Here is a 23035-nt window from a genome sequence, read left to right as displayed (position 1 = left end):
GTCGGAATGTAATACTGTCTTTTGCTGGTCGTAGAAGGTGCTACTTGGTCCCAGCAATTAAAAGTAAAGAAAGCAATCGCAATCATCGCATACTTTTTTTTCGCTTTAAGCAAAGAAGGTGCAAAGAAATAAATAATGTACGTTAAAATTCGGGCAACAGTGTTTGATAGCAGATCATAGCCTCTGATATCTTACTGTAAAAAGACACAAAAAATTGTGAAATTCAAAATCGGGACTCTGATATTTCAATCCCCGTAAAAGTTTGGCATTGCTGTGCCCCTTTGTTCTCTTTGTTTTGAACAGTATGAGGTAAAAACTTGAGAGTAGAAGTTTGATGTTGGTATGGGAAATGATAATGTTTTACAAGATTTCATCTACTACAATATTTGTTTTTTTTACCATTTTAGACCCCCATAAAAACTGATGCTTCGGCTAAATTTTTCTCTTTTGATTCTTTCTTTCACCACCAGAGGCATCAGGTATAAAGGAAACTATTGTATTAAAAAAAATTGAAAAGTCGAAAACGAGAATGTTAAGAAATAGAGAGATTTTTAGCAAAAAATTTGAAATATAAAATTGGATTCAATTTCGTTTACATGTACCATATTTAGGTTTGTCACAAGCTATTAAATAGACAGTCTAATGTTTGCTTGTTCATAACCATCACTGCAATTATGTAATTGACCAATTGCATAAAATCACTGTTTTGTCAAATCGAAGGTTGTTGGGTTTTTTTTTTTTCAAAATGAACCATTCATGCAGATTAACTAAGTCTTTAGTAAAAGGTTGAAATTATTTTTGTACCTCTTTTTATCAATGTGTTAAATAAAGCTTGCCAAATTTTGAAATTTGCCCATATATCTATAATTATAGGTATTTAACTGATGTTGTGATTCTTCATATCGGTAATTTGTGTGAAAGAGAGAAAGCTAAAAAAAAAGATTGCGAACTTGCGAGTATTGAAAAAAAGGGTGTAACACACTGACAGTGTCTTTTCGATCGGGTCTTCCCTTTCCATGCAATGCCCACGGTGTTGTCAAAACAGATAATTACAGAAAAATAATTTCACTGGCTAATTTCAATCAATTTGTCTGTGAATAAAAAAGGATTTAACTCTCCTTTTCTGAACCCGATGGTTGTTAAATTTTTCGAATGCCTTGAACTTGTAATTTACAGTAAAGTAATCCCTCTTCAATTGGCGAAGATTAACTGTCATATTTTCTGAAAGCTGTTGATATCATCTCCATAATAGGGCTCATTTTCTCCCCAAGTTTCATTTCAATTTTCAAAATGGATTTGGCATTGAGGAATTCTTCATGAGAATTCGATGCCTTTTTACTGATGTTTAAAGTCAAAGCAGACACTTCTCATTATGAACAATCATTGTTGAATTCATTGAAATTAAGAGTGATAAATTACCATTACCGGATTGGGTTGTCTTCTTTTGTGGCTTGCACCGTAAAAGGGTACATGTTTATTCAACTTCAAAGAGGTCATTTTTAATACGGAATATACGTTTTTGATTTTCTTCAGTGACCCAAATGTTAACATTGGAATAAAAGAAAAAGGAAATATGACAACATGTTAAAATTTTTTTGTTATTATTATTTTTTTCTTCTTTTCATTCATTGTATAGACTTATCATTTTGATAACGCCACAATTTAAAAGGTATGTTAAATACATTTAATTCGGCAAAGGTGAGTCTTTGGGAATTTTTTTCTTTACAGCTTTTTTTTTTGTGTAAGATAATGTGACTCCTCACAAATTAGCAGCAGGAAAATAGTGGGCTTGGATTTCTAATCTTGCACCAAATTGACAAATAATTATATGGTCCCATCTCGAAAGTTGTGAAAGTGTCGCTATTCCAATGGCTTTAAATAAGAGAGAAGCAGACGAGTGTAATGTTTTTATTTATAAAAAAAAAAACCCTGTGCCATACAATAGAATAAAATTACACTCAACCAAAATATTTTCATTGACTTTTGAAAAGACATAGCTGGAATTAAACAGGCTTTAGTCATAGATTGATTAAATTTATTTTCCCAGCAACTTGCAACTGTTTTCTGCAAGCCTTAACAAGATGATCCTTGATTTGTCATCGTGAGATTTTTTTTGTCCTCTCTCTACAATGCATCGAGTCAATTTCCATTCACTCATCTATCTATCGGAGCAAGCAGCGACAAAAGTCCTCGGAAATTTAACCTGCATCTCGATCACACCTGAGTGGCTGTCGAGAGACAAAAAGTTGACACACGATGCAGAAACACCGCTATTGTTCATGCCCCCTCTTTCTTCAATTCTATTTTTTTTTCTTTCTCCTTTCTTTCTTCTTTCCCCCTCCCCCTCCCAAAAACAAAGTATAAGTCCACTAGTAAATGCAGCTTCCACTTTAAAAGGTTTTGAACAATTTCACAAGTCACATCCAACCTTTCAGAAGTTTTTCTTTTTTGAAGTTTCAAGAAGAGAAGATTTTTTTTTTCTTTTAATGAAGCCGTGACAAAGAGATTTTAGGAGAAAATTGTTTTCTTTGCCATTGAGAGCATTTGAATTTTTATGATGCCTGATGCTATGGCTGCCTCTGATGTGGATGTGACAGACATTTCGGACAACGAATCTGAAAAGTCGAGTGATTCTGATTTTAGTAACACAGAAACAGGTCAGATAATTTATTTGTCACTTTCTTTTATTTAATCACAGTACTCCTAAGGTGAAACAAAAAGTTAATTTTTTTTTACTTCATGAAGGAAAGTGGAAATATGTAAGAAGGGGGAGGGGTTAAATGAAAACAGATTAAGGGGTGTTTTTATAGAACTTATTTATAAATCTGTGTAAAAGGGGGAAAGAGGTTGTAATTTTATCAGATGAACTTGAAAATGAGGGAAAGTTTTTTTTTATAGCTAGGTTGAATAAAGAGGTGTATGGAATTGAATAAGACCTGAACTAATCAATTAAGTTTTGATTTGGGGGGGGGGGGGGAGGGAAGTGTTTTATAATGATGAAAGTTGAAAGATTCTAAGTAGGGAAATCGTGTTATCCTCCTTAATTCAAATGGGGAAAAGGGTGGGATTATTCAATAATGTAAAGAGGAAGCATTAATAGAGGAAATTATGATGAAAGAGAAAATGGAAAATGTGAATATTAAGAAATATTACCAGGGGGTGGGAAAAGTGAATCCCTTCTTAAGTTCAAAATGATTATGAACAGATGGAAATTAGTTTTTTTATTTAGTGCATTAGAATTTTTACCCCTGGCCAAAAGAAATTGTTGAATCTTCCTAAAATTTCATTGACAATCTTGAACTTGGCAATTTTGATACAGTATTTTAAGCTCACGTTGCCAATGTCAACAGTATAAAGAAAGGTCATTGAAACTTTGCTTCATTGAACTAAAACAATCCCAATTACAGTTAAAAATTCTATAGATTTATTAGTAAAGGGATTTCAGAATTAGATAAGTATATGGAAAAAAAAAAAAATGTTGGCGATCCTTTGGTCTTTTTGAAAGCTGCATATTTTTTTCGGAGGTCCTTTTAAACTTGGAAGTTTTTATAATATATATCTTGATTTGCTTGCTATGATAATTTGTTTTATCACCTCCCATCTGAAACACTTTGTTGCTTATGTTTCTCAAAGATCGTAGATCTAGTTTCTTTTTGATTGTTCACTACCTGCGACAAAAGGGCTTCCAAATTCGAACCTTTGCTTGCCCAGGATCAGTAAAATAAAACGTTTCATCAGATAAGGCCGTTTAATGGAGCCCCTGTCGACCATTGTTCTTGCTTAATATTAGTGTCTCAATTAGTATTGTCGGGCAGTGCGAGATGGCATCTCGGAATGAATTCTATCAGCTAAGGTGAACCATACCTCCAGTTTGATTTTATTGAGGGTTTTTTTTTTTTTTGAGGAAAATATATTTTACTTTGACAAACAACTAATTGAACAGTGTCCAAATAACATTGTTCCATAAAATCCCATTCATTAACAGCCATTGTTATTGTGCACTTAAAGAGTTTAATTTTTTTTTTTTTGAAATGCACTGCAATCAAATTTTAAAGCTTATTAATACATTACTCTGAATCACTAATTTGGATGCTCCTAAGGTGGCATTTGAGAAAGAGCCATATAAAGTGATAAATTGAAAATTCTCAGGTGAAAGTCAAATTTTTCAACTTTTTGCACTTAGTTTCTTTTTTTTTATCCTCTTTAGAAAAAAGAAATCGTAATGCATTGGTACTTATCGTATCATGGAAATTCCAAGACTTGAATTACAGCAAGGTGTTTATTTTTTGCCCATTTGATTCTTCTTTGGTAGCAGCCTGCTATGAATGCTTTTTTCTCCGATGATATTGTATCGCCCAAGATATATCTCCTTACAACTGTATCCAAATTGGAGGCTGCAGAATGCATTTCGCAGTGCTTATCTGATATTCAATGCATGCGACAGACACCGGTGCAAATGTTTCTATTATATCGCTTGGGGGGCATTTGCCTACGAAAGTTTTCAGTGAAACTTAATCGGGTGAATTGAATATCCATTTAAGAATATAATCTCTGTTTATTAACTTCTGAAATGAGCCTTTTATAACAGTGCCATATATGTAACACAATTCACTAGGTGTGGAAAACTTGTTGATTTCATCCATCATGTTAAGAATTGAGTAAATGAGAAGTCTTTTAAGTTGCACAAATGGTAGAAAATGCATTTCGAATGTTTTGAATGTAGAAATTTTAAATGAAAAGCGGTTTCAATATCATTTTTACATAATTATGTATTCTGAGAATGAATCTCTCTCTTTCTCTCTCTTTCTCTCTGAGACTGTCTTTCTCTGTCTCTCTCTGTCTCTCTCTCTCTCTCTCTCTCTCTGAGAGACTCTCTCTCTCTCTGTCTCTCTCTCTCTCTCTGAGACTTTCTCTGTCTCTCTCTCTCTCTCTGAGACTTTCTCTGTCTCTCTGTCTCTCTCTCTCTCTCTGAGACTTTCTCTGTCTCTCTGTCTCTCTGTCTCTGTCTCTCTCTCTCTCTCTCTCTCTCTCTCTCTCTCTCTGTAGGCATTCTAGCATCATCATCACTGTATCCAACTCAGTGCAGAAACACCGGTTAAACAAAAATGAAACTAGATCCCCTCTTTATCGGAGTGTTGCCCCCACTTTCTTTTTCTTTTATTAAAAACTCAGTTTCTGGTCAATTACAATTTAACGAATCTGATAATATCCATTCGGTGTGCCTCTTGCACTCGCATACAGGGCCTGCTGATGCTGCCTGCCTAGAAAAGAAGAAAGTTTATCTTTATGAACTGAATAAATCTTTTTACAAATATCAAGAAATCAACAGAATCTATTTTGCTATCTTTAATTCAAGCTTGACTTTTGACTTTGATGCAAAAAAAATGAGAGGAAGTGTAGAGATAAGATGTATATAGGGGCATTACGTTATCGCCCCAAAAAATCATAAGCGCCGTTCGTTGGATCAGCGCGTCGGGGTTGTTTATAGCGGACAGTGTGGAAGGAACTAACGACCAAAATGAAAGTACACACGAGGCCCCTGCAGTGGGACGACCAATTTTCAACAGAAATCGGCTCAGATCGAAGCCGAGATAGCACAAAACAAATAGCATCAGAAAACATTTATAATAAAAAATATACCCAGGGATGATGTATATTTATTTCTCTTTGGCATTTTGTTCAAATGTGTATCGCGATTGCGTATCATTCTTGTATAGGGGGGAGAGGAACAGGTGGGGGATTACGAATGGGGGAGGGGGTCGTAGACACTCAGGCTGGACAGATAAACAGATAAGGCTTCCTCTTCCGTAGGAACGTACAAGAGACTAATGACCTTTTGAAATTAACATCTGAAATTAAAAAGAAAGATGATTTTTAGGGAAAGCCTTTGATTATCTTTCAATTCGTTGGTAGGGGGATTTCTGTAGCGTGTGTTCTTCCTACGTGGTGAACTGAACGTTTTACTCATTTACTCGGAATTATGAAAATCTTCAGATCAGCGATAAGCTGATTGAAACAAAATTTAATAAAGCAAATGGCAGATTATTTAATTTTCTGAAATAGGATGATTTCTTTAAGAGAACGGACTTCATTTAGTCATTCAGACTCGTGTCTCGCTGATTCGTCTTTGATAAATCTTAAGTTTAATATTTAAAATGCAGTATAAAATGAGTTTTATAATCAAACACTTTGAAATCTTTTACTTTTTGATTTTGAGAATACATATGTACTAAATTTATTTTTTAATCCTATAAAATGATGATTCATTGCTAGAACACTGATTTTGATTCAAATGAACATTGTCAAATGATTGTTAAAAGTTGTTCAGAATTTTACAACAATGCATTGTTCTAACAACAAGTTAAGTATTCAATTTATTTATTTATTTTTTTATCAGAATGCTAAATTTTTTGTGCTTGTTGATGCAGTTAAGTTCATACACATTGTATTTTTTCTATCCTATCTGATCACATGATCCTGAATGGCCTATCAGAAACCCTATCTGAAAAGATTTAAAATAAACTTTATCAGGCGAGATGTGCGATGCGACAGTGCTTTCTTATATAAATTCTGATAAAGTGCCGATTTGGGATCTTTAAATTTTTTACAAGAGGCAAAATTTTTATCACTCACATAAGATAGCATTCAACTGTCTTAAACTCCAAATGGGCTTCAACTTTAACAAAGTGTAAGAAAAATCCAGAAAAGATAAATTATGAATTACATGAAACTGCTGAATTGATTTTTTTTTTTTTAGAATAGGGGAATGAGTTTATTTTGTTAGAGTATTCTATTGTGTGATGAAAGTTACAAATGCAGTTAATGGTGATTAAAGTTTTCTAAGTTGCAGTAAAAATGCTCCGTGCATCATTAAGTTTAAATGCTTCTGAAACATAAACAGGGTTTTACGGAAGGTTAACTTTTATTGGGAGTTGGTGGCAAAGTGTCGCATTAATTCCTTTTCTAACTCGCACTATATATGGGTGAAAACATTCGGCATCAATTAGAGAATTCAATTTCTCCATTGCTAGAACCCGAGTTAATTGCCGAAGCCAAATCTGTTTCAGTCAGAGTCATTAAAACCAGACAAAACAAACACGACGGAGCTGTTGGAGAGCTCTTTTGTGTGCGAAACAATAGGAAGCGACATATCCGTGTTCCACTCTCCTCGGTGATGTGCAAGCTTCGGCAGTGAGTCCTCATCTCCTGGTCTCCCGAGCGTTTTACATGCTCCGAGTCATACGATCTCGCATCTTCACCAGTCTCCAAACCGCAGTCAAGTACTTGGACATTCCGGAAAGTTGTTTTTCTACATTAGTTTCTCGGGAGACCTTATCAGCCAACCTAATTGATTTCGTTTTGGAGGGGAGAGAAAATATCCCGATATGACAGAAACTCACCTGGTTTGTTTGTTCATATTGCGGAAGCCATCAGATAAAAATGATATTGATACTTTTATGTTTTTTGGGAGAGTGGTCTGCGACACTCCAAGGAGAATGGCCAAGAACTTCTAGCCCACCTGGTCCTGCCTGAAAACCACACTTGAGCAGACTGTCGAGTCCTCGATTCTCCTCTACTGAGGAATGGGGCAGCGAAATAACCACAAACCTATTAACACGAAGAGATGGATTAAGACATTTTTTAGTGGATTAGAGTTATTGAAAATCGAAAATGTAATATTGTCTTGATTCTTTTGTCTTAAGAGATGAAGGTTTTTTGTTTAAACAGCCCATACAATGTCTTTGACTTGCCGTTATTTCACCTGAGCAAGATTTATCGGGGTTTGCGGAGATAGCAGGTACTAAAACAATGATCTGCAGTTTAAACAAGCTAGTCCATCTTGAAAAGAAAATAGGGCTGATTCGGAAATGTATATTGATGTCATTAACATGAGAGAACTGAACAGAGTTATTCCTCTCTATGCACCAAAAATATGTACCACTGCACTTTGAAATGCAATTTAATAATGTTTACCCATTTATGAAAGAATAAAAATTGATTTTTGATTTATTAATATAGAGCTTTTGATTCTTGACACATATAGAAAGTGCACAAACTCAAGAACTGCCTCCTTGAATATACATACCAGGGTCATGCGGTCTAAAAAAAAAAAAGAGCTTGCATGTTAGCATGCCATATATATCCAAATGGCTGGTCATTTGAAATTTTTTTTCAAGGATGGCACCCTCTATTCTGAGGTTCAATTGAAATACTCTAAACATTTGCCTGAATAATGGAGACAGTGTTATTGCCAAATATTTAAACAGGATGAAAGTTAGAGGATCTGGGAGAAAGTATAATTATGGGTTATCGAAAGTGATATAATAGATGATCATATAAACCTGAGTGACTTGGGGGTTTATTCGACAAAGAGGGGTTTTCACAATTGTCGTGCTGTGGAAAACATGAGAGAGCTAAAAGAGAAAAAAATTCTGAAGGGGGGAGTCTTTTCAGAAGAAAATCAGCAAGATTTCATTGAGGGCTGTAAATTTAATCTTTGTTAAAAAATAAAAGTCGGTTTGAGAAATTCAAGAGCTTAATAAAACAGTCGCCACCGATTGTCAGTATCTGCCGCTAAAAGCATTTAACTCTTGGGAAAAATAGAATGGCAAAAAAAAAAAAGGGGGAAGCTCGACAGCACAGGAAGGAAGAAAGCCAATGACTTCTATCGAAATATAAAAAAAAAAATTATATATATATCGGTGTATCGGGTTTACTTCGGAGGGGGAAAAAAGTACTGGGTGTATAGGAGATACGATATCTTTCGTAAATCACCACGCTAATTGATACAAGCCATAATACGACGGTGTGTGGTAGGGATCTTGTCTCCACAGTGTCATGTGGTTCCTCGTAAATGTCAAAATTTTACAGTCCACTTTATCATAACCAACCAATGCAAAGCCCCAAAAAAACTGTCTTTAAAAAATCATCTCTCACCCCCATCCATAGATAATACTCATAATTGTATTCTGGGTAATTTCCTAAGTATTTATGTGTTTTGGAGGATTTTTATTGAGAAAGGAGCAAAAAAATTATTTTTATCTAACAGATTTTCATCGGACATTAAAAGGAGAACTTTTCTTTTAGTGTTAGCTAAGTCAAAGATAGGCTCTACTTTGCTTTTTATCATTCAAGTGCTTTTCATCCTTATTTTTTTTATTGGTCTGATTTTTTGAATTACATAATTAACCTTTAAAAATGCTTCCATTCATTTGAGCTACAAGTTATAAAATTTTAAATGAGATGTCAAAGCATTTTATTTTAGATTTATTTGAATTTTGATAACTGATTTATATAATTATTTAGATGCAGAAAATTAAGGTCGAAAACCCTTTTTATAAGGCAGATCACTGTGATGAATTTTCGTATTAACCTGAATTTTACTTGGTCCAAAACCTAAAAACATGTGCAGAGAATTGAAAGGATTATGATGGTCATTAAAAATTTGTTTAGGTATATGGTACTGGTGTGTCAAATGACCTTGAACCAAGGTCATTATTTCAGGTGAAGGTCAAAGTTGAGAAAGTTCTTCAGGTAGTATTTTGAGGACCACACAAAACTATTTAAAAATAAATATTTAAACAACTTGCAGCAAAGAAAAAAGAATTAATTTTGTGAGAGAAGAGTGTTTACTTATGTTTTGGACAGTGAATTAAAAATTTACCACCATACAATATGAACATCTGGGAATTATTTATCATAATTATTGACCAACTCTTCAAATATCTACTCATTAAAAAGGAAACATGTTGCCAGGAGAATATTGTATAAAAGTTGTGTATCGCAACAAAAGAATAACAATAATCAATATTTGATAAACTGCACTCACTTTTCCAATTGGATCTTGTAGTTTGGTAACATGTGCATATAACATAAAACATTTTGGGGTGTTTATTTTCAATTATTAGCTACCAGCCATCAGGAAAAGAGTTATTTACATTAATTGAATGAAAATTCCCAATTTTAGATCATTTGTTTCAAAGGAGCTGTCAATTTTTTTTCCAGTTGACATTTTAATACGTCATATCATGAAATATGTTGCAAATGCTCTTGAATGACTTATTTGGAGCCATTCTCCTCAGTTAAATAAACACATTTTAAAAGGTTATAACAACATGTTTAAGCAAATTATTGGCTTAAAAAGAGAGCTAATGTTTTTGATAAAAAAAAAAAGAAAGAAAGAAAATCCCAAAGATAAGTAAAAAGATTTTTTTTTTCATTGTGAGTAAAGTAACCAGAGTGGAGAAAGAGGGGAGATGTTTAATAATTCTTACAATATGATAATGAAGAAAGACAGGGTGCTAATCCACCTTAAAAGATTTGTAACCTAATACTGTTTTAAGACCCCCAAAGAAAAACAAACCCCAGCCCTTTGATGTTGTAGGATGTTTGTCAAAACAAACTTGTCTTGGGTCTTCTTCACTCTCAGCGAACAGGTGTTTTGGGGGGGTGGGTATGGCTTCGATTCACCTGTGCTTGTTAACTGACCAGTAAAGTACTCCTTGTGTGTGCCCGCTATCCAAATCTGGAACTTATTGAGGGAAAATCAGATTATCTATATACTGTGGCAAAAGATAGCCACCTTGAGGGAAAAAAAAACCTCGAAGTCAAAGTCTAGAGATTACAAAATTTTAATCTTCGATCCTCATGGTACTTGGCCACTATCAGAAATAAAGTCCATGCAAGTCAGTCCGACAGAAATAAGATGAAATGTGTTGGTTTCCCATGAATACCCACCCCCCTCTACCCCACAGATTAGATAACTATTAAGTTTTTTTTATCTCCTATACTTAAGATATTTTCACCTATCAAAAGTTCATACATGTTTTGAGAGGGATTTGATGTCATTTTCTGTGTTGAAGGAATTTTTTTTTTTTTTTTTTTGCGTTTATCTTGTTATGTTGAGTATCATTTTTTTTTTTATCTGGAAATGAATTCTTTTATTGTCACGTCTTCTACGATTCTATGGCTTTTTGTCCATGTGCTGATTATCTTATACATTGCATTCGATCTGATTTATGCATTTAGAAAGGGGTGAAAAATAATACCTGCAGAAATAGAAGAGCTTCAAAGTATTGCTTTTATTCTTGCACATAACAGATAAAAATCATCCGAAAATAATTCCGATTTCACGGAGTGCAGAGTTTCTAAAATCACAGTCAGGAAGACATTTATAGATAAATTTTTGAACACTCAATACTTTCGCCCGAAATTAAAAAAGTCTGAAGAGAGGTAAAGAATTAATCTTAACTATCTCTCTCTTATTTTAAATCTTTATTTTCATACATGAGAACTCTGGTATTTCTTTATTAAAAAAGTTAAATTCATTCTCATTGTCTAAAGTCTTTCATTTGATACACCAGTTAGACAACCTCCATTCAAAATGAGAGAATTTATGGTTTTTCCTGAGAAACGAGAGAGACGAAGGTACTGCACACATAAGCATATTAATGTGTATTCCAACAATACGCACTCGTGAAGACTTAATCCTGGGGATTAAGCGGACAGTGGATGACTTCACTTCATGGGGATTAAAAGTGAGAAAACTTCAAGATTAAGATATAAACATTGGGGTTAATTGAAACTAAAAGTAAATTTAATTTCAAGTCTTAAAGGCGAGGTTCACAGTCGGGGATTTAAAGAGAATGGTTATTCGTACCTCCGCTCGGAAACCATTCACGGGGGAGATTTTAAGCCTACAATAGGAGGATTGCAGTGTAGTCGAGAAGTTACGCATTTTGTCACTAAGTTGTTTTTTAATCATGAAAGCGTCAATTTCATCTACATGCATGCAGAGTGCAAATCCTTTGAACAGAAAAAAAAAAAATTCTCACTCCTTTTCATTCCCCCCCCTTCCCTTCTTTTTACCTGTTGAAATACACAATTAAGTGTATAGCAGTCTATCGGCTGATTTGATTGGTCAGAGAGGGAGTGTGCATTGCATTCTTATTGAATTGTTGCCCCCATCAATGTGTCGCTTCACCTGAGGCTTTGACTAATGGAGGTGATGAGAGACTCCTCCCCCCTGCATCATCTTGATCAGTCACGGAAATGATGTCAAAACCCACTGTGAGGCCGTAAAGGATGAAGAAATCCAAATAAATAATCAGAATCAATTTAATCTTTGTTTGTTTAATTACTTCTCATTAAATAAACAAAAAAGCAAAAATATTACAAAAATTCACATGCAGTAAGAAAGATTTTTTATTTAAATCAGGTAAATTTTTTATTGGAAAATGAGAATTTTTAATAGAAAAAAAAAATTGATAAATAATACCTCAGGTGAATTTTTTTTTCTCTCTATCATGTTCTTTGAAAAAATAATAGAATGGACTGGCCCCCTTGGATCGAAGAAGCCATATCATACATTACAATAGCAAAAGGGTCCAAGGGAAGGACGGCCAGGTAAAAACACTGCATGGAGATAACTAAGGGGGTAGCCTATCTCTGTATCACACCTGAAGAAAAACAATCTGAGAGCGAGTGTCAATCATTGTGGAGTTTGTGTGTCTCTGTCCGTTATAACACACCTGGATTATCGTCGGAGTGAAGAAATTTGTTGCAATAATATATACCGCATCTCTTGAAGAAGAGGAGGAGGCTTGGGTTTTTAAATACTTCACTGCTGCCACCCTGCCTCGGGTTTTTAAAAAAAAACTGCTTTATTTGAAAAGAAAGCTTTTATATTACTTACCTGTGTTATCCGTCTGCTACAGCAGTTTCTGAAAATGCTTTTCACTAAAGACCCCAGAAGATTTCGAAGTGAGTTGAATATGGCTTATTTTTATTTTTTAAATTCAATAACTTAAGATATTTTAAAGATTTTATTGATGATTTTGAATTCCTCATTTATTTTGATTTCTTAATTAATGTAAACTTTTGAATATTTAAATTTTTTTTTCTGTTTTTATTTTATGATACTGACAGTGAAAAAAAAAGATATATTTGTTATAATTGTAAAAGATTTTTTGTAAAGGTAAATGATTTTTAACTTTAAATATGAATTTTGAATTTAAATACCCTTCTTGCTCAGTCATGCAAGAAGGCCAGGGGAAAATAGTTTACAGCAGGTAATGAAAAGTTTAAATGAAATATTAATATGTGTGCATGATGCTAATTGATACTGCAATTTTGTTAAAATAGAAATAACAGATAAGTTGGTTGTAAGTTGATCACAGTTGTTCATTTTTTTGACAAAGATAATTTGTCCTTGTTGATTTTTCTGATTCAATACTTTTACATTTATTGATTAGATTTTTTAAAAGAAGACCAGAACTCAATTTTGGTCAAATCAGAGTTAATTCATTTTTGTTGTTGACATTTTCTCATTTTATTAAAAAAAAGTTCCTGATATTCATAAAAATAATTAAAGTTGCAGCTTTGGAAAAACCTTGTTTTTCTTCTTAAAGATTTCAATGAATTTTTCTGTTTTCATTTCATATTTTAAAGTTTATCCCAAGTTTTGATTAATTTTTCTAATTGCAGCATTATTTAAGGTGTATTTAAGATTAAAAGTTTTACTTTCATTTTTGAAATATATCTAAATATTTGCCTTATTTACATAAGGCTGCAAATGATAGTAAGTAAACAGATTGTCTCAATACTTGTCTAGTATCTATCCTGTATCGCACATTCACTGCAGCGACGGAGTTTTCATTGAGCATAATTCATTCAGCAGTGTACAAGTACCTTCACTAATCCCTACTACAGTTTACTTCGAGTCACTTCTTTATCGAAACATAAACATGTGATTTTGTTTTATCAATCGTGCTATAAGCTCATAATTATATCAGCAAAGAGGTTATTTACAATGAATGGTTAGTGTGGTTTAAGGCCATCGTTGCATGGCTTACAGATTATCCCAAGATGATACTCCGCAGATAAAGACAGAGATTAAAAGGGTTTCGCTCAAATTCACTTTTCCATTCATGATAGATGTGTAAATTGAAATTTACCATACTCTCTTACGTGAGAGAGAGAGAGAGAGAGAGAGAGAGAGAGAGAGAGAGAGAGAGAGATATCTAGTCTGATACACTAGAGAAGCAATTGCTAATACATGTTAATAGAGAGAGAGAGTAAGAGAGAGAGAGAGAGAGAGAGAGAGAGAGAGAGAACAGCTTATAATATATATTTAAGATTAGAATTTTCAATAGTTGAATGCCCTCACTCTATATTTTTCTCTTTCTTTCTTTCTCTCTCATAAAAAATATAGTGCAGCAGCAGTAGCAGCATCTTAGAGATACATTTGTAATTTAAATGATGATCTCTTATCTGACCAATGATTAGTAAATACATCTTTTTTCCGGGTCCAATCTGTTACCAAAGCAATCATTCACTTCCCAAATGATTTTTGATCGGTATCGTGTTTTTCCCTTTATAGGCCATTGAGAGGGAGAGAGGTTAACGTGGTCCCCATTTCCCCTTAATGATTTATAGGGTCGCTCCGTATGTATATTCTTCAGAACACTGTATGTGTAATTTGATCGCACATTAAAAAGAAAAAAAATGCTCGCTTTTCCCTAATGAGCCCAGCAGTTGTTGAATAGATAATAACTTCCCTAATTTGGTTAAAACACATTTTTTTTTTTCTTTTCTCTTATTCTTGATGGCTATATGAAGGGCTGTTGCACCACAGGCTTTGACATTAAATTTGTATGAAAAGTATTTTCCCCCTTATTAATTTGTTTGTTAGTTTTTTACTCTGAAAAGGAGATAAAGACGAGAAAATGTGTTACCTAAGTTATTGACAGAGCAGAAAAATGCTTTCTATCATTTCTTTTATTATGAATTGTTCTCAAATCAATTTGCAATGCACCATGTTTTGGGGTCTATTCAAAAAAGCTGCATATATGTTTATTCTAAACAAATATATATATGAAAGGTATACTGTAAACTTGAGTGTCACAAATTATAGGTAATTTTGAGACAGTTTGGTAAAAGTATCTATTCAATTAATGTGACAGTCTTCTGGCTAATTTATAAAATTTAATTTTTTTTTTTAAAAATAGAAATACTGATAAAATTTAGTAGTTACTTAAAAAAATGAATTGATAAAAAAAAACTCTAAAAGGTGGAAAAAGTGAGATATAGGGATATGGCTTATTTTTGTTTTTTGTTGTTTTTAATTTAAAAAAAAAATGGGTGTGGGAGAGGAAAAATTGCCAGAGTGTATTAATCATAAAGGAACATATTTATCATAAGGGAACGCATATTAATCATAGAAATATGAGAGGAGTGTTGGCCTTCAAAGATCGGGACTGCTCACTTTGTGAGTAGTATCAAAAATACATTCGCTCTGATTTCAGGGGAGATAACTCGTGTTTGTTTGGAGCGGAGAGTTGTTTGAAGTCGGGGGTTCTTATAGATGCAAAGAGATCAGACTATGCACTCTAACTCTTGTTTTGAATGAGCTATAATTTTTCTTGAATTAAATACTTGAGCCTATAAAATTCTTATCTCTTTTTACCCTCTTTAACCCATCAGGAAGAAAAAAAAGAAGGAAATTTCATTTTTTTTGCAAGTAAAAAGTGAAAAGATTGTTACAACAGCATGGGGGCTCAACCACATGCAATGCTGACATTTTCTATTTTCAAACAACGCGATACCAACATTCAAAGTGTTTATTTTTGTTTCATGTTCATTAAATCTTTGAAACTCCGAAAAAGATAATATTGTATCTGATAAGTGTTACGACCTATTTCAGTCTATTTACTACGAAATTTTGTTTTCCACCTCCACCCCACTGGGATGGGGAGCCATATCAATTCGCGGATCGTGCTAAACCATTTGCTCATCCGTTTCAAATATATTTATTAAATCTGTAATCTTGTCATAGCGTAGACCTGTTAAATCATGTCGGGACACAGGGCCTCATTAAATCAGCTCTTGTAAACTTCACTAACATCGTGTTTTGTTTTTTTTTGAAGAAGACGTCACTTTGCGATGTCTGAACTAAAAGAGAGAGAGAAAAAAAATACAATGCTTAAACAGGATCTCGACTGCGGCTTTAAACTCGCTTCCCCCTGGACTCTCCCTCCGGGAGACCTGCAGATAATGAATGAAAAATTATGCTTTTACAGATAATACGTGAAATATCGCAGTACTTGACACTTTAATATGGAACAACTCAAGTCATCAGTCTTTCTGATTTTAGCAAACTGACTGATTAGTTGGGGAAAAAAAGTGGGGTGCACAGAGAGAGAGAGAGAGAGAGAGAGAGAGAGACAGAGAGAGAGAGAGACAGACACAGAGAGACACAATAAAGAAGCTGAAATGAAATCAAAATCTAATGAATTTTATCAATTAATGGCTTTTTTTTTGTCTTTAGGGTACCATTTCAAGTTTCTTTTAAGAGTTATCTAAGAGAGAGAGAGAGAAAGAGAGAGAGAGAGAGAAAAAAGAAAAAGAAAAGAGAGAGAGCTAATAAAATGGGTGAATGTTGAAAGTTTTGATTCTGGGTAACAGGTAGCTAGAGAGCTAGAGTAATGTAAATAGAGGATAGGTCTTGGCTATCATGGTTTCAGCCAATGATAACTCTGTACAGGGACTGCATGGGGGAGAGAGAGTTATCCTCGTCAAGAGGCAGATGTGGAAACATGTCGGGAGAAGTTTTCTTGTCGCCGGTGTTTGTTTTGCGATAAAACAAGTACTTTTCCCTGTGTATAAGCTTGATAAGTCCGCAAGTCTGTACCAAATTTGTCAGGCCCCAAGGGCTTCTTCAGTCGGCGGAGATAGAGAAACTGACCGGTATCAAGTGTTTTGCTGAAGTTTGAACCTTTTGGAGGACAAACTTCCACAGTATTTATCAAATTTCCAGGGGGAAAAGCTGATAAAACTTTCATAATTTGACAGGGCTTAAATTTTGATACTTCAGATTATACAACATGATTGTCTCTTCGTATGTGCATGCAGGCCTAAATTTTCCACAACCAGGTTCAAATTTTCTCAACACTCCAGCAAATGTGGGGAGAGAGACTTTGCCCCAATGAACTCTCAGTTTGAGAGCCTGAGTACCTCTAAAATGATTTTTAGAATTAAAGTTTAACGAAATTTGAATTTTGTAAATAAACCCTTCCACCCACCCTTTCAAGGTCAACAAAATTATAAGCTTTATTGGGTACAACAATGGCACAAACTCCAAGAAAATGAATTGACAGTTTATTAATTTTTCAGTATCTTCTCTTTTTTAAAACTGTTTGTGGAGAAACATATACAGATCTTTTTGAAATGCATGGAGTATAGATAATATTAAAATTAAGTTTGCAAGAGCAAAACTATAAGTAAATTCAAATTTCTTTTATTTGTAGATTTAGAAGAATGCTGGGATAGCTCAAACCTGAAAGAGGATGAGTTCGAGGAGTTTTCTGTGTACATCGTTCATGACCGGGCATGCGATCGAGTGTGTCCAAACCGTGCTCAAGCCTCCCTACCCAGAAACCTGACCCTGAAGCCCTCACAGAACCAAGTTAACAATGTGAGTTATAGTTTTGAACCGAGTCAATATATGAGTAGATTTAGAGTGTTTTGTATAAGCAGTTGTGCTGATATTATCAGTCTGTCTAAGTACTCATATAGGAAGGAAATTAACAGATGTATCTTCTTTTATTCTTTTTATTGCTATTTGATTTAGGAATTGACGGTTATTGACATTTTGGTTACTAGAGAGATGATTTAACTCTAATTGTTATTCTTTTTAAAAAAAACTAAGTATAAAAAGGCAAGATATGTTAAATTTTTTTAAGAAAGGTATAATGCTGATCTGATTATTTTGTTGTTTTTGAAAAATTTGAAATTTGAAAATCTTGTCAAATTTGTAAGATTTAATGTCAATTTACAGAAGGTTGATTAATCTTAGAATATGAAATAGCTAAAGATGTGTTCAATTTATTAAAGCAACTTAATAGGTATGGGTCTGTAGAAAACAAATTTATCTATATTCAATCAAGCTTTGTTACAATGATTTTTGTTGAAAGGCGGTACATGTATTTTGATGTGTACAATGGTTACAGCACGGCACTTTCTTTATAAAGTTATATATAGGTCATCCTGCGTTGTGGAAATTCCTAAAAACTATACAAATCATGAGGAAATATTCATTTGTTGTTTCTCACAATGCTGTGAACTTTCTTAATATCAAGAATGCATAAGAACTTTCAATGCAAACTTTCAATGTATAATTATAGGTTTATCGTCAGTGAAAAAAAAAAGATACAGGAAAAGTTTGAGGAACTAATTCCTGTGTATTTGAAAGTAGTTTTTGAAGTGTTTTCTTTTGTTCATTTCATACTTTTTTTGTCATAGATGCAAACAAACCTTTTTAAGGAAAGAAGAGAAAATTATAGACTTTTATCTCTTGTATTTCCGCCCTTCTCTGTATTCGTTTCTCTGTGGGGGTAAAACTGTTTGAACTAGTCGCAAAAGAAAAGTCTTTTTTCCTCAAGATATTTTAGCTCAGAGAAAATAGGAACAAGACAAGAGGAAAATGAAAGCAAAGAGAGAAATCTTTTTTTTGGTGTTTAAAAGCGACATCTTTAGATTAATATATCAAAGTCCGGGTTGAAAGGAGGGGGGACCGTTATATTGTGTTATTATACCGCAACTGAAAAAGGCCTCAAAAAACGGACAGCGTTCAACTCTTTTGAGAGGTTTTCATACAAACTTGTGAGAAAGCAAGATCAGAGGTTTTTTTTACCCTTCAAAGAAAACATTTTTTTTGGCAGCTGTAGCGGTCCCTTTTGGATTTTGTCTTTTTATATTGGCTTACTGATTGTCCCTTCCTTAGTATCTTCAGCAAGTCCACTCCCCCCTTCTAATTACATAAAGGGGAAACTTTATACACAAAAGTTTTATTCAATTTGAACATTTTTGTAAACTTACTTTCCAAAAAAAAAACACCCCACAATGGTAGGTGGTTTAGAGTGGAAAAAAAGGGCATTCAAAATTCATACTATGATTTTTATTTTTTTCTCTCTTTAAATATGGACCTTAGTCCTTGGAGGCATCATTTCACTACCAGAACAATATGGCACTTGTTGACATTTTACAGAAAAAGACATTTTGAGAACTGCAAGTCCGGCTCAATCAAGGGAGGATTTCCCTCTACTCACAGTGCATACTGAATGACAGTCGGTTACATGTCACAGTTTTGTTACCATTTACTCAAATGCTTTTTTTTTGATACATAAAATCTGTATTCTCTCTCTGGTTAATAGAAAGTTGATCATTGCGAGATCATAAAAAAAAACGAAAAAAAAAAAAACTGTTGCCTAATTCCAATGAAGTGAAAAAGATTAGACAACTTAAGTTGCACTTATTATCTGCGTTTAATATAAAAGCCTCCATTATTGACGACAAAGTAGCGATTCACTTACATACATCTTCGTTTTTAATTCCTATTTAAATTTTCCGAAAATTATTTTTGAATTATTATTTTTTTTCTTTCTGTGACGAGATCCCATACATGTTTTGTGGTTAAGTAGAGAGCAGTGTCTTTATACAGTGAATGAAATTTCATCAAGACCTTTCAAAGGACTCGATAATGATCTTCACTTGAAAGTAATGAAGAAGAGTAGAGACACCAAATAAATTATAATTCTTTGGTCGGCCTAAGGGAAGACTCTTCTATTTTGTTCTGGGTTTGCTTTGAAATGATATACTAATTTCCTTTTAAATTCCATTTTATTTTTCTTCTAGTTCCCCCCTCTCTCTCTCTCTCTCTCTTTTTCTCTCTGTCAATTAAATTGTTACTTTTGATGTGCATTTACCCACAAAATGAAATTTTTGATCAGGGCTTGTGTGTACAAAGTCATCAGATATTGGTTTCTAATATTTAATAAATTTCATTGTTTGAGGCATATATTTTGTATAAATGAGTTTCCAGATTGAGAATAATGTCATTAATTTTTTTTTTCCAATATATAGGATAGGTTAGGACAAATTAAAGAGGTTTGTAGATGTTTATAAATATTTGTTACTAATTAAATCCATGAGGATATCGCTAAAAAGTCATGAAATATTATGGGAAAATCGTTTTAATAATAAATAGACTGCATTTGTTACAGATAAATTATATATGAGCAATTTTATATATTAAAAAAAAAGATTTTTTGGTATTCATTTGCTCTATGTAATTTCCAAATGGAAATACCTTTTTTAGTGCTTTTCCATACTACAAGATATACTTTTAAAATTCAACAAGATATACTTTTGAAAAATGCCTGTTGGTTTGTAATTCTGCAGGTACTGTATACAACATGCAATAATTTCTCCAAGTATTTATCTTTAAATCTACATCTCTAAACTTGTTCTACGATATCGATGCAATACCAGTTTGAACAAAATCCAATTCCTTAGCTAATTATTTCAAGCTGACTAAATTCAATAATGCTCAAACATTTATTTATCTATCATAAATGGGTCAACTAAAACTCCACAAAACTTTCAATTTTCTTTAGAGATTATCCCAAGTAGCCTGCTATCTGCTTTGCTCCATCCATGGGCTTACAGCCTTTTGATCTCGATTTACTGCTAAATCCCAAATTTCCGTGAATACAGACAGATGGGTCGCGAGTATAATTCGTCGTATTAGCTGATGATGATTGCCGACCATAGATTTTTTATAAAAACAGAAATTTTAAGTTTGGAATAAGGCAAATTTTATCACCTCTTGAAAATCAGGAGCCAAAAACCCAAGGGGGGAGGGAAAAAAATGTTTGATGCTTTTTCATTCAGCGTAAGTAAATAGAATTAGCGAATTAAGGGAGATGTTAGCTTGATCCAAGAGATTTGAGGTTTCGATAAACGAGATAAGGACCCATGATACACAAGTCAATTACACACTTTTCCGAGTTTGAATTTGACTTTTTTCGTCATCTGTATGCATGTAAAATTTTTGCCAGTTTTCATGTAATTCCCGTTTAAGATACAGAAGTGAGAATCGTTCGATAAAACCGAAGGTAATTTTCAAACAGATTTAGAATTTTACATGCTATTTTGTGCGAAGGTGTGTATTATATTAGTTTTAGTAGCTTATTAAATAAAGTTCTTTTGAGTTGAAACATGTTTCAATTGATTGTGAACCACTTGGAGTCAAATCCTTGGAATAAATGTTTCATTAAATACCCTCTATAAACTAAAGTTGATATTGGCTGAAAGTGTATATAAACTTTCTCCCTTATCTTTACTCTTACTTAATCCGTGCAAACATCAGCCCATTAAAGAGGCGAATAGTATGCGAGAATTGTCATGAAATACCAACAGATGGGTCGGGAATCCTTGACCATATCAAACCAATGCGAAAGAAAAACCTGCCGAATGATGACATTGTTTTCCCCCCTTGTCACTCTCTATCAAGAAAGTGATAGTATAATCCATGTTAATCGCGGCAAAGGTGTCTCCAAATCCTGCTAGTTTATTGATCTTCACACACCGAGGTTTGTTTGTCAATAACATTTCTGTCATTCCTGATTCCGAAATCATAGACTGCCGATGTAGGTCCGTAACTATGTAATAAAGACATCGCCTACCAAAAGACAGCACGAAATCGCCCAGTCCCGATGATTCATATTTATTCAATCGAACAGAAAAGTTTGCCCAGATTATAATCTAACTGTGAAATCAAATTCATCAGATCTAGACCGCAATAACGAATTGACCCTTGCGTAGGGGAGAGAAAATCTTTTTGTCTTTACAAAATTCACAAACATTTGTCAGAGGAAAACATTTTTTCTCATGAGTTTTACTCCTCAAACCTTAGGTTACCTTCCTAATTCTATAAATACCATTGATAAAATCTTTTTCAGAGAGTTATCTTATTTAAAGTTGTTGGTTTTTTTTTCATTCAATTATATTTTTTCCTTTCCCATGTAAAGTAATTACTTTTGTATATCTCCCTGCACAATGTGAATATCTCTTAAAGTCATTGTGCGCCTCTTTACATTGTCACTTTTTGGCGTTACAATGTTGATCACATAATGAGATCAAGACATTTAATCTGCTTTGTATGTTATCGACGATACGATCACACTTCCATCATGGGAAAATGATAGTTATATGTCTCGGAAAAGGCAAACGTTGAACCTCCCCTTATAAACTTCTAAGCCCACTTTACCAAAAAAAAACTTCTGTTTTGTAACATCAATTATAATTAACTTGAATTGAGGGGAAAATAAGAGTAAAATATTTGGAGATTTTCATTGAATTTCTATAAATGGAGGGTTCTGTTGACACTTTTTTGTAAAAAATATTAGGTTTACTCATATATGATAGCTATACTAAGTATTTAGATTTTGGAGTAGCATTTGCTACATTTTACAAGCTAGCATTCTTCACAGAAAGTTTATTTTTTGGGGGGACAAATAATAGAACATTACTTGGTTTTCATCCCATGATCTTGGCTTGGCTAAATATATATATATACATATGTATTTGATACACACATAGATAATAACTTTAAGTAGTGCAGACATTGTAATTAGTGGCTCCTTGGGGATATTGCAACCAGAGACAGCAACACTGCAACAAACAAAAGCAACCCCCTCTGAAGCCAGAGACAGAGCGTTGGACAGAGGCCGACTGTTAAGAGAGACCTGTGATTTGGAGAGACTTTCAGACAAAATTTTATTTTCTTTCAATTTCTCCAAACATCAAACCACTCCAATGTGAAATTGAAATTTTGAACAAATTTTCATTTCAATAAACAAATCTTAGAATGGTGTGAAAGGCATAAATTGTTTGCATACATCTGAAGAGGGGGCATTTTGCTTTAGAAATCTTTTTTTCTGCAATCTTTTTTCTACAAGTCTATAATTTGAATCCAGCCAAAAAACAATTTTTTTTGTCAAAGTTCAGTTATGAAGTAGAGAATCAGTTTGTCTTGTGCTTGTCATTTTCTGTCGATTTCAATGTCTTCGTTTGTTTAGGGGAAGACATAATTTGGGAATTCTTTTTAATTCCAATAACGGGCATATTTTTCTTGCAGACAGTTGATAAATAGAAGGGCTGAAGGAATAACAAAAATAGCGTTGATTTCTTTCCT

At 33.5% G+C, this 23035-nt stretch overlaps 1 protein-coding gene and 1 long non-coding RNA gene across 5 annotated transcripts in view; one reads left to right on the top strand and one right to left on the bottom strand.

Moving 5' to 3' along the window:
- Window positions 1-23035, top strand: part of LOC105338218 (PR domain zinc finger protein 1) — a 39213-nt gene that overhangs the window by 1564 nt on the left and 14614 nt on the right. The window contains exons 1-2 of one of the 3 annotated variants that reach the window (XM_011443221.4): window positions 2423-2657; window positions 17307-17473. In XM_011443221.4, the coding sequence (XP_011441523.3) occupies window positions 2555-2657; window positions 17307-17473 (270 nt within the window). In that variant the 5' untranslated portion in view covers window positions 2423-2554. Of the gene's footprint in view, window positions 1-2422; window positions 2658-12461; window positions 12763-17306; window positions 17474-23035 lie in introns of those variants that run through there. The other 2 variants (XM_066070846.1, XM_066070845.1) reach the window with 2 other exon arrangements.
- LOC105338217 (uncharacterized) lies at window positions 5117-12034 on the bottom strand. Of its 2 annotated transcripts, none has more exons than XR_010709145.1 (3): window positions 11869-12034; window positions 7401-7608; window positions 5117-5261 (listed from the first exon to the last, which is right to left on the bottom strand). It is a non-coding gene; the product is annotated as an uncharacterized lncRNA (long non-coding RNA). The 2 variants fall into 2 exon arrangements; XR_010709144.1 differs by lacking the exon at window positions 11869-12034 and adding an exon at window positions 11660-11786.

This window comes from Magallana gigas, chromosome 9, assembly GCF_963853765.1.
Source record: "Magallana gigas chromosome 9, xbMagGiga1.1, whole genome shotgun sequence".
NCBI classification, from domain to species: domain Eukaryota; kingdom Metazoa; phylum Mollusca; class Bivalvia; order Ostreida; family Ostreidae; genus Magallana; species Magallana gigas.
The sequence above is the reverse complement of the archived record's forward strand: the minus strand, read 5'-3'. Positions and strand labels throughout refer to the sequence as shown.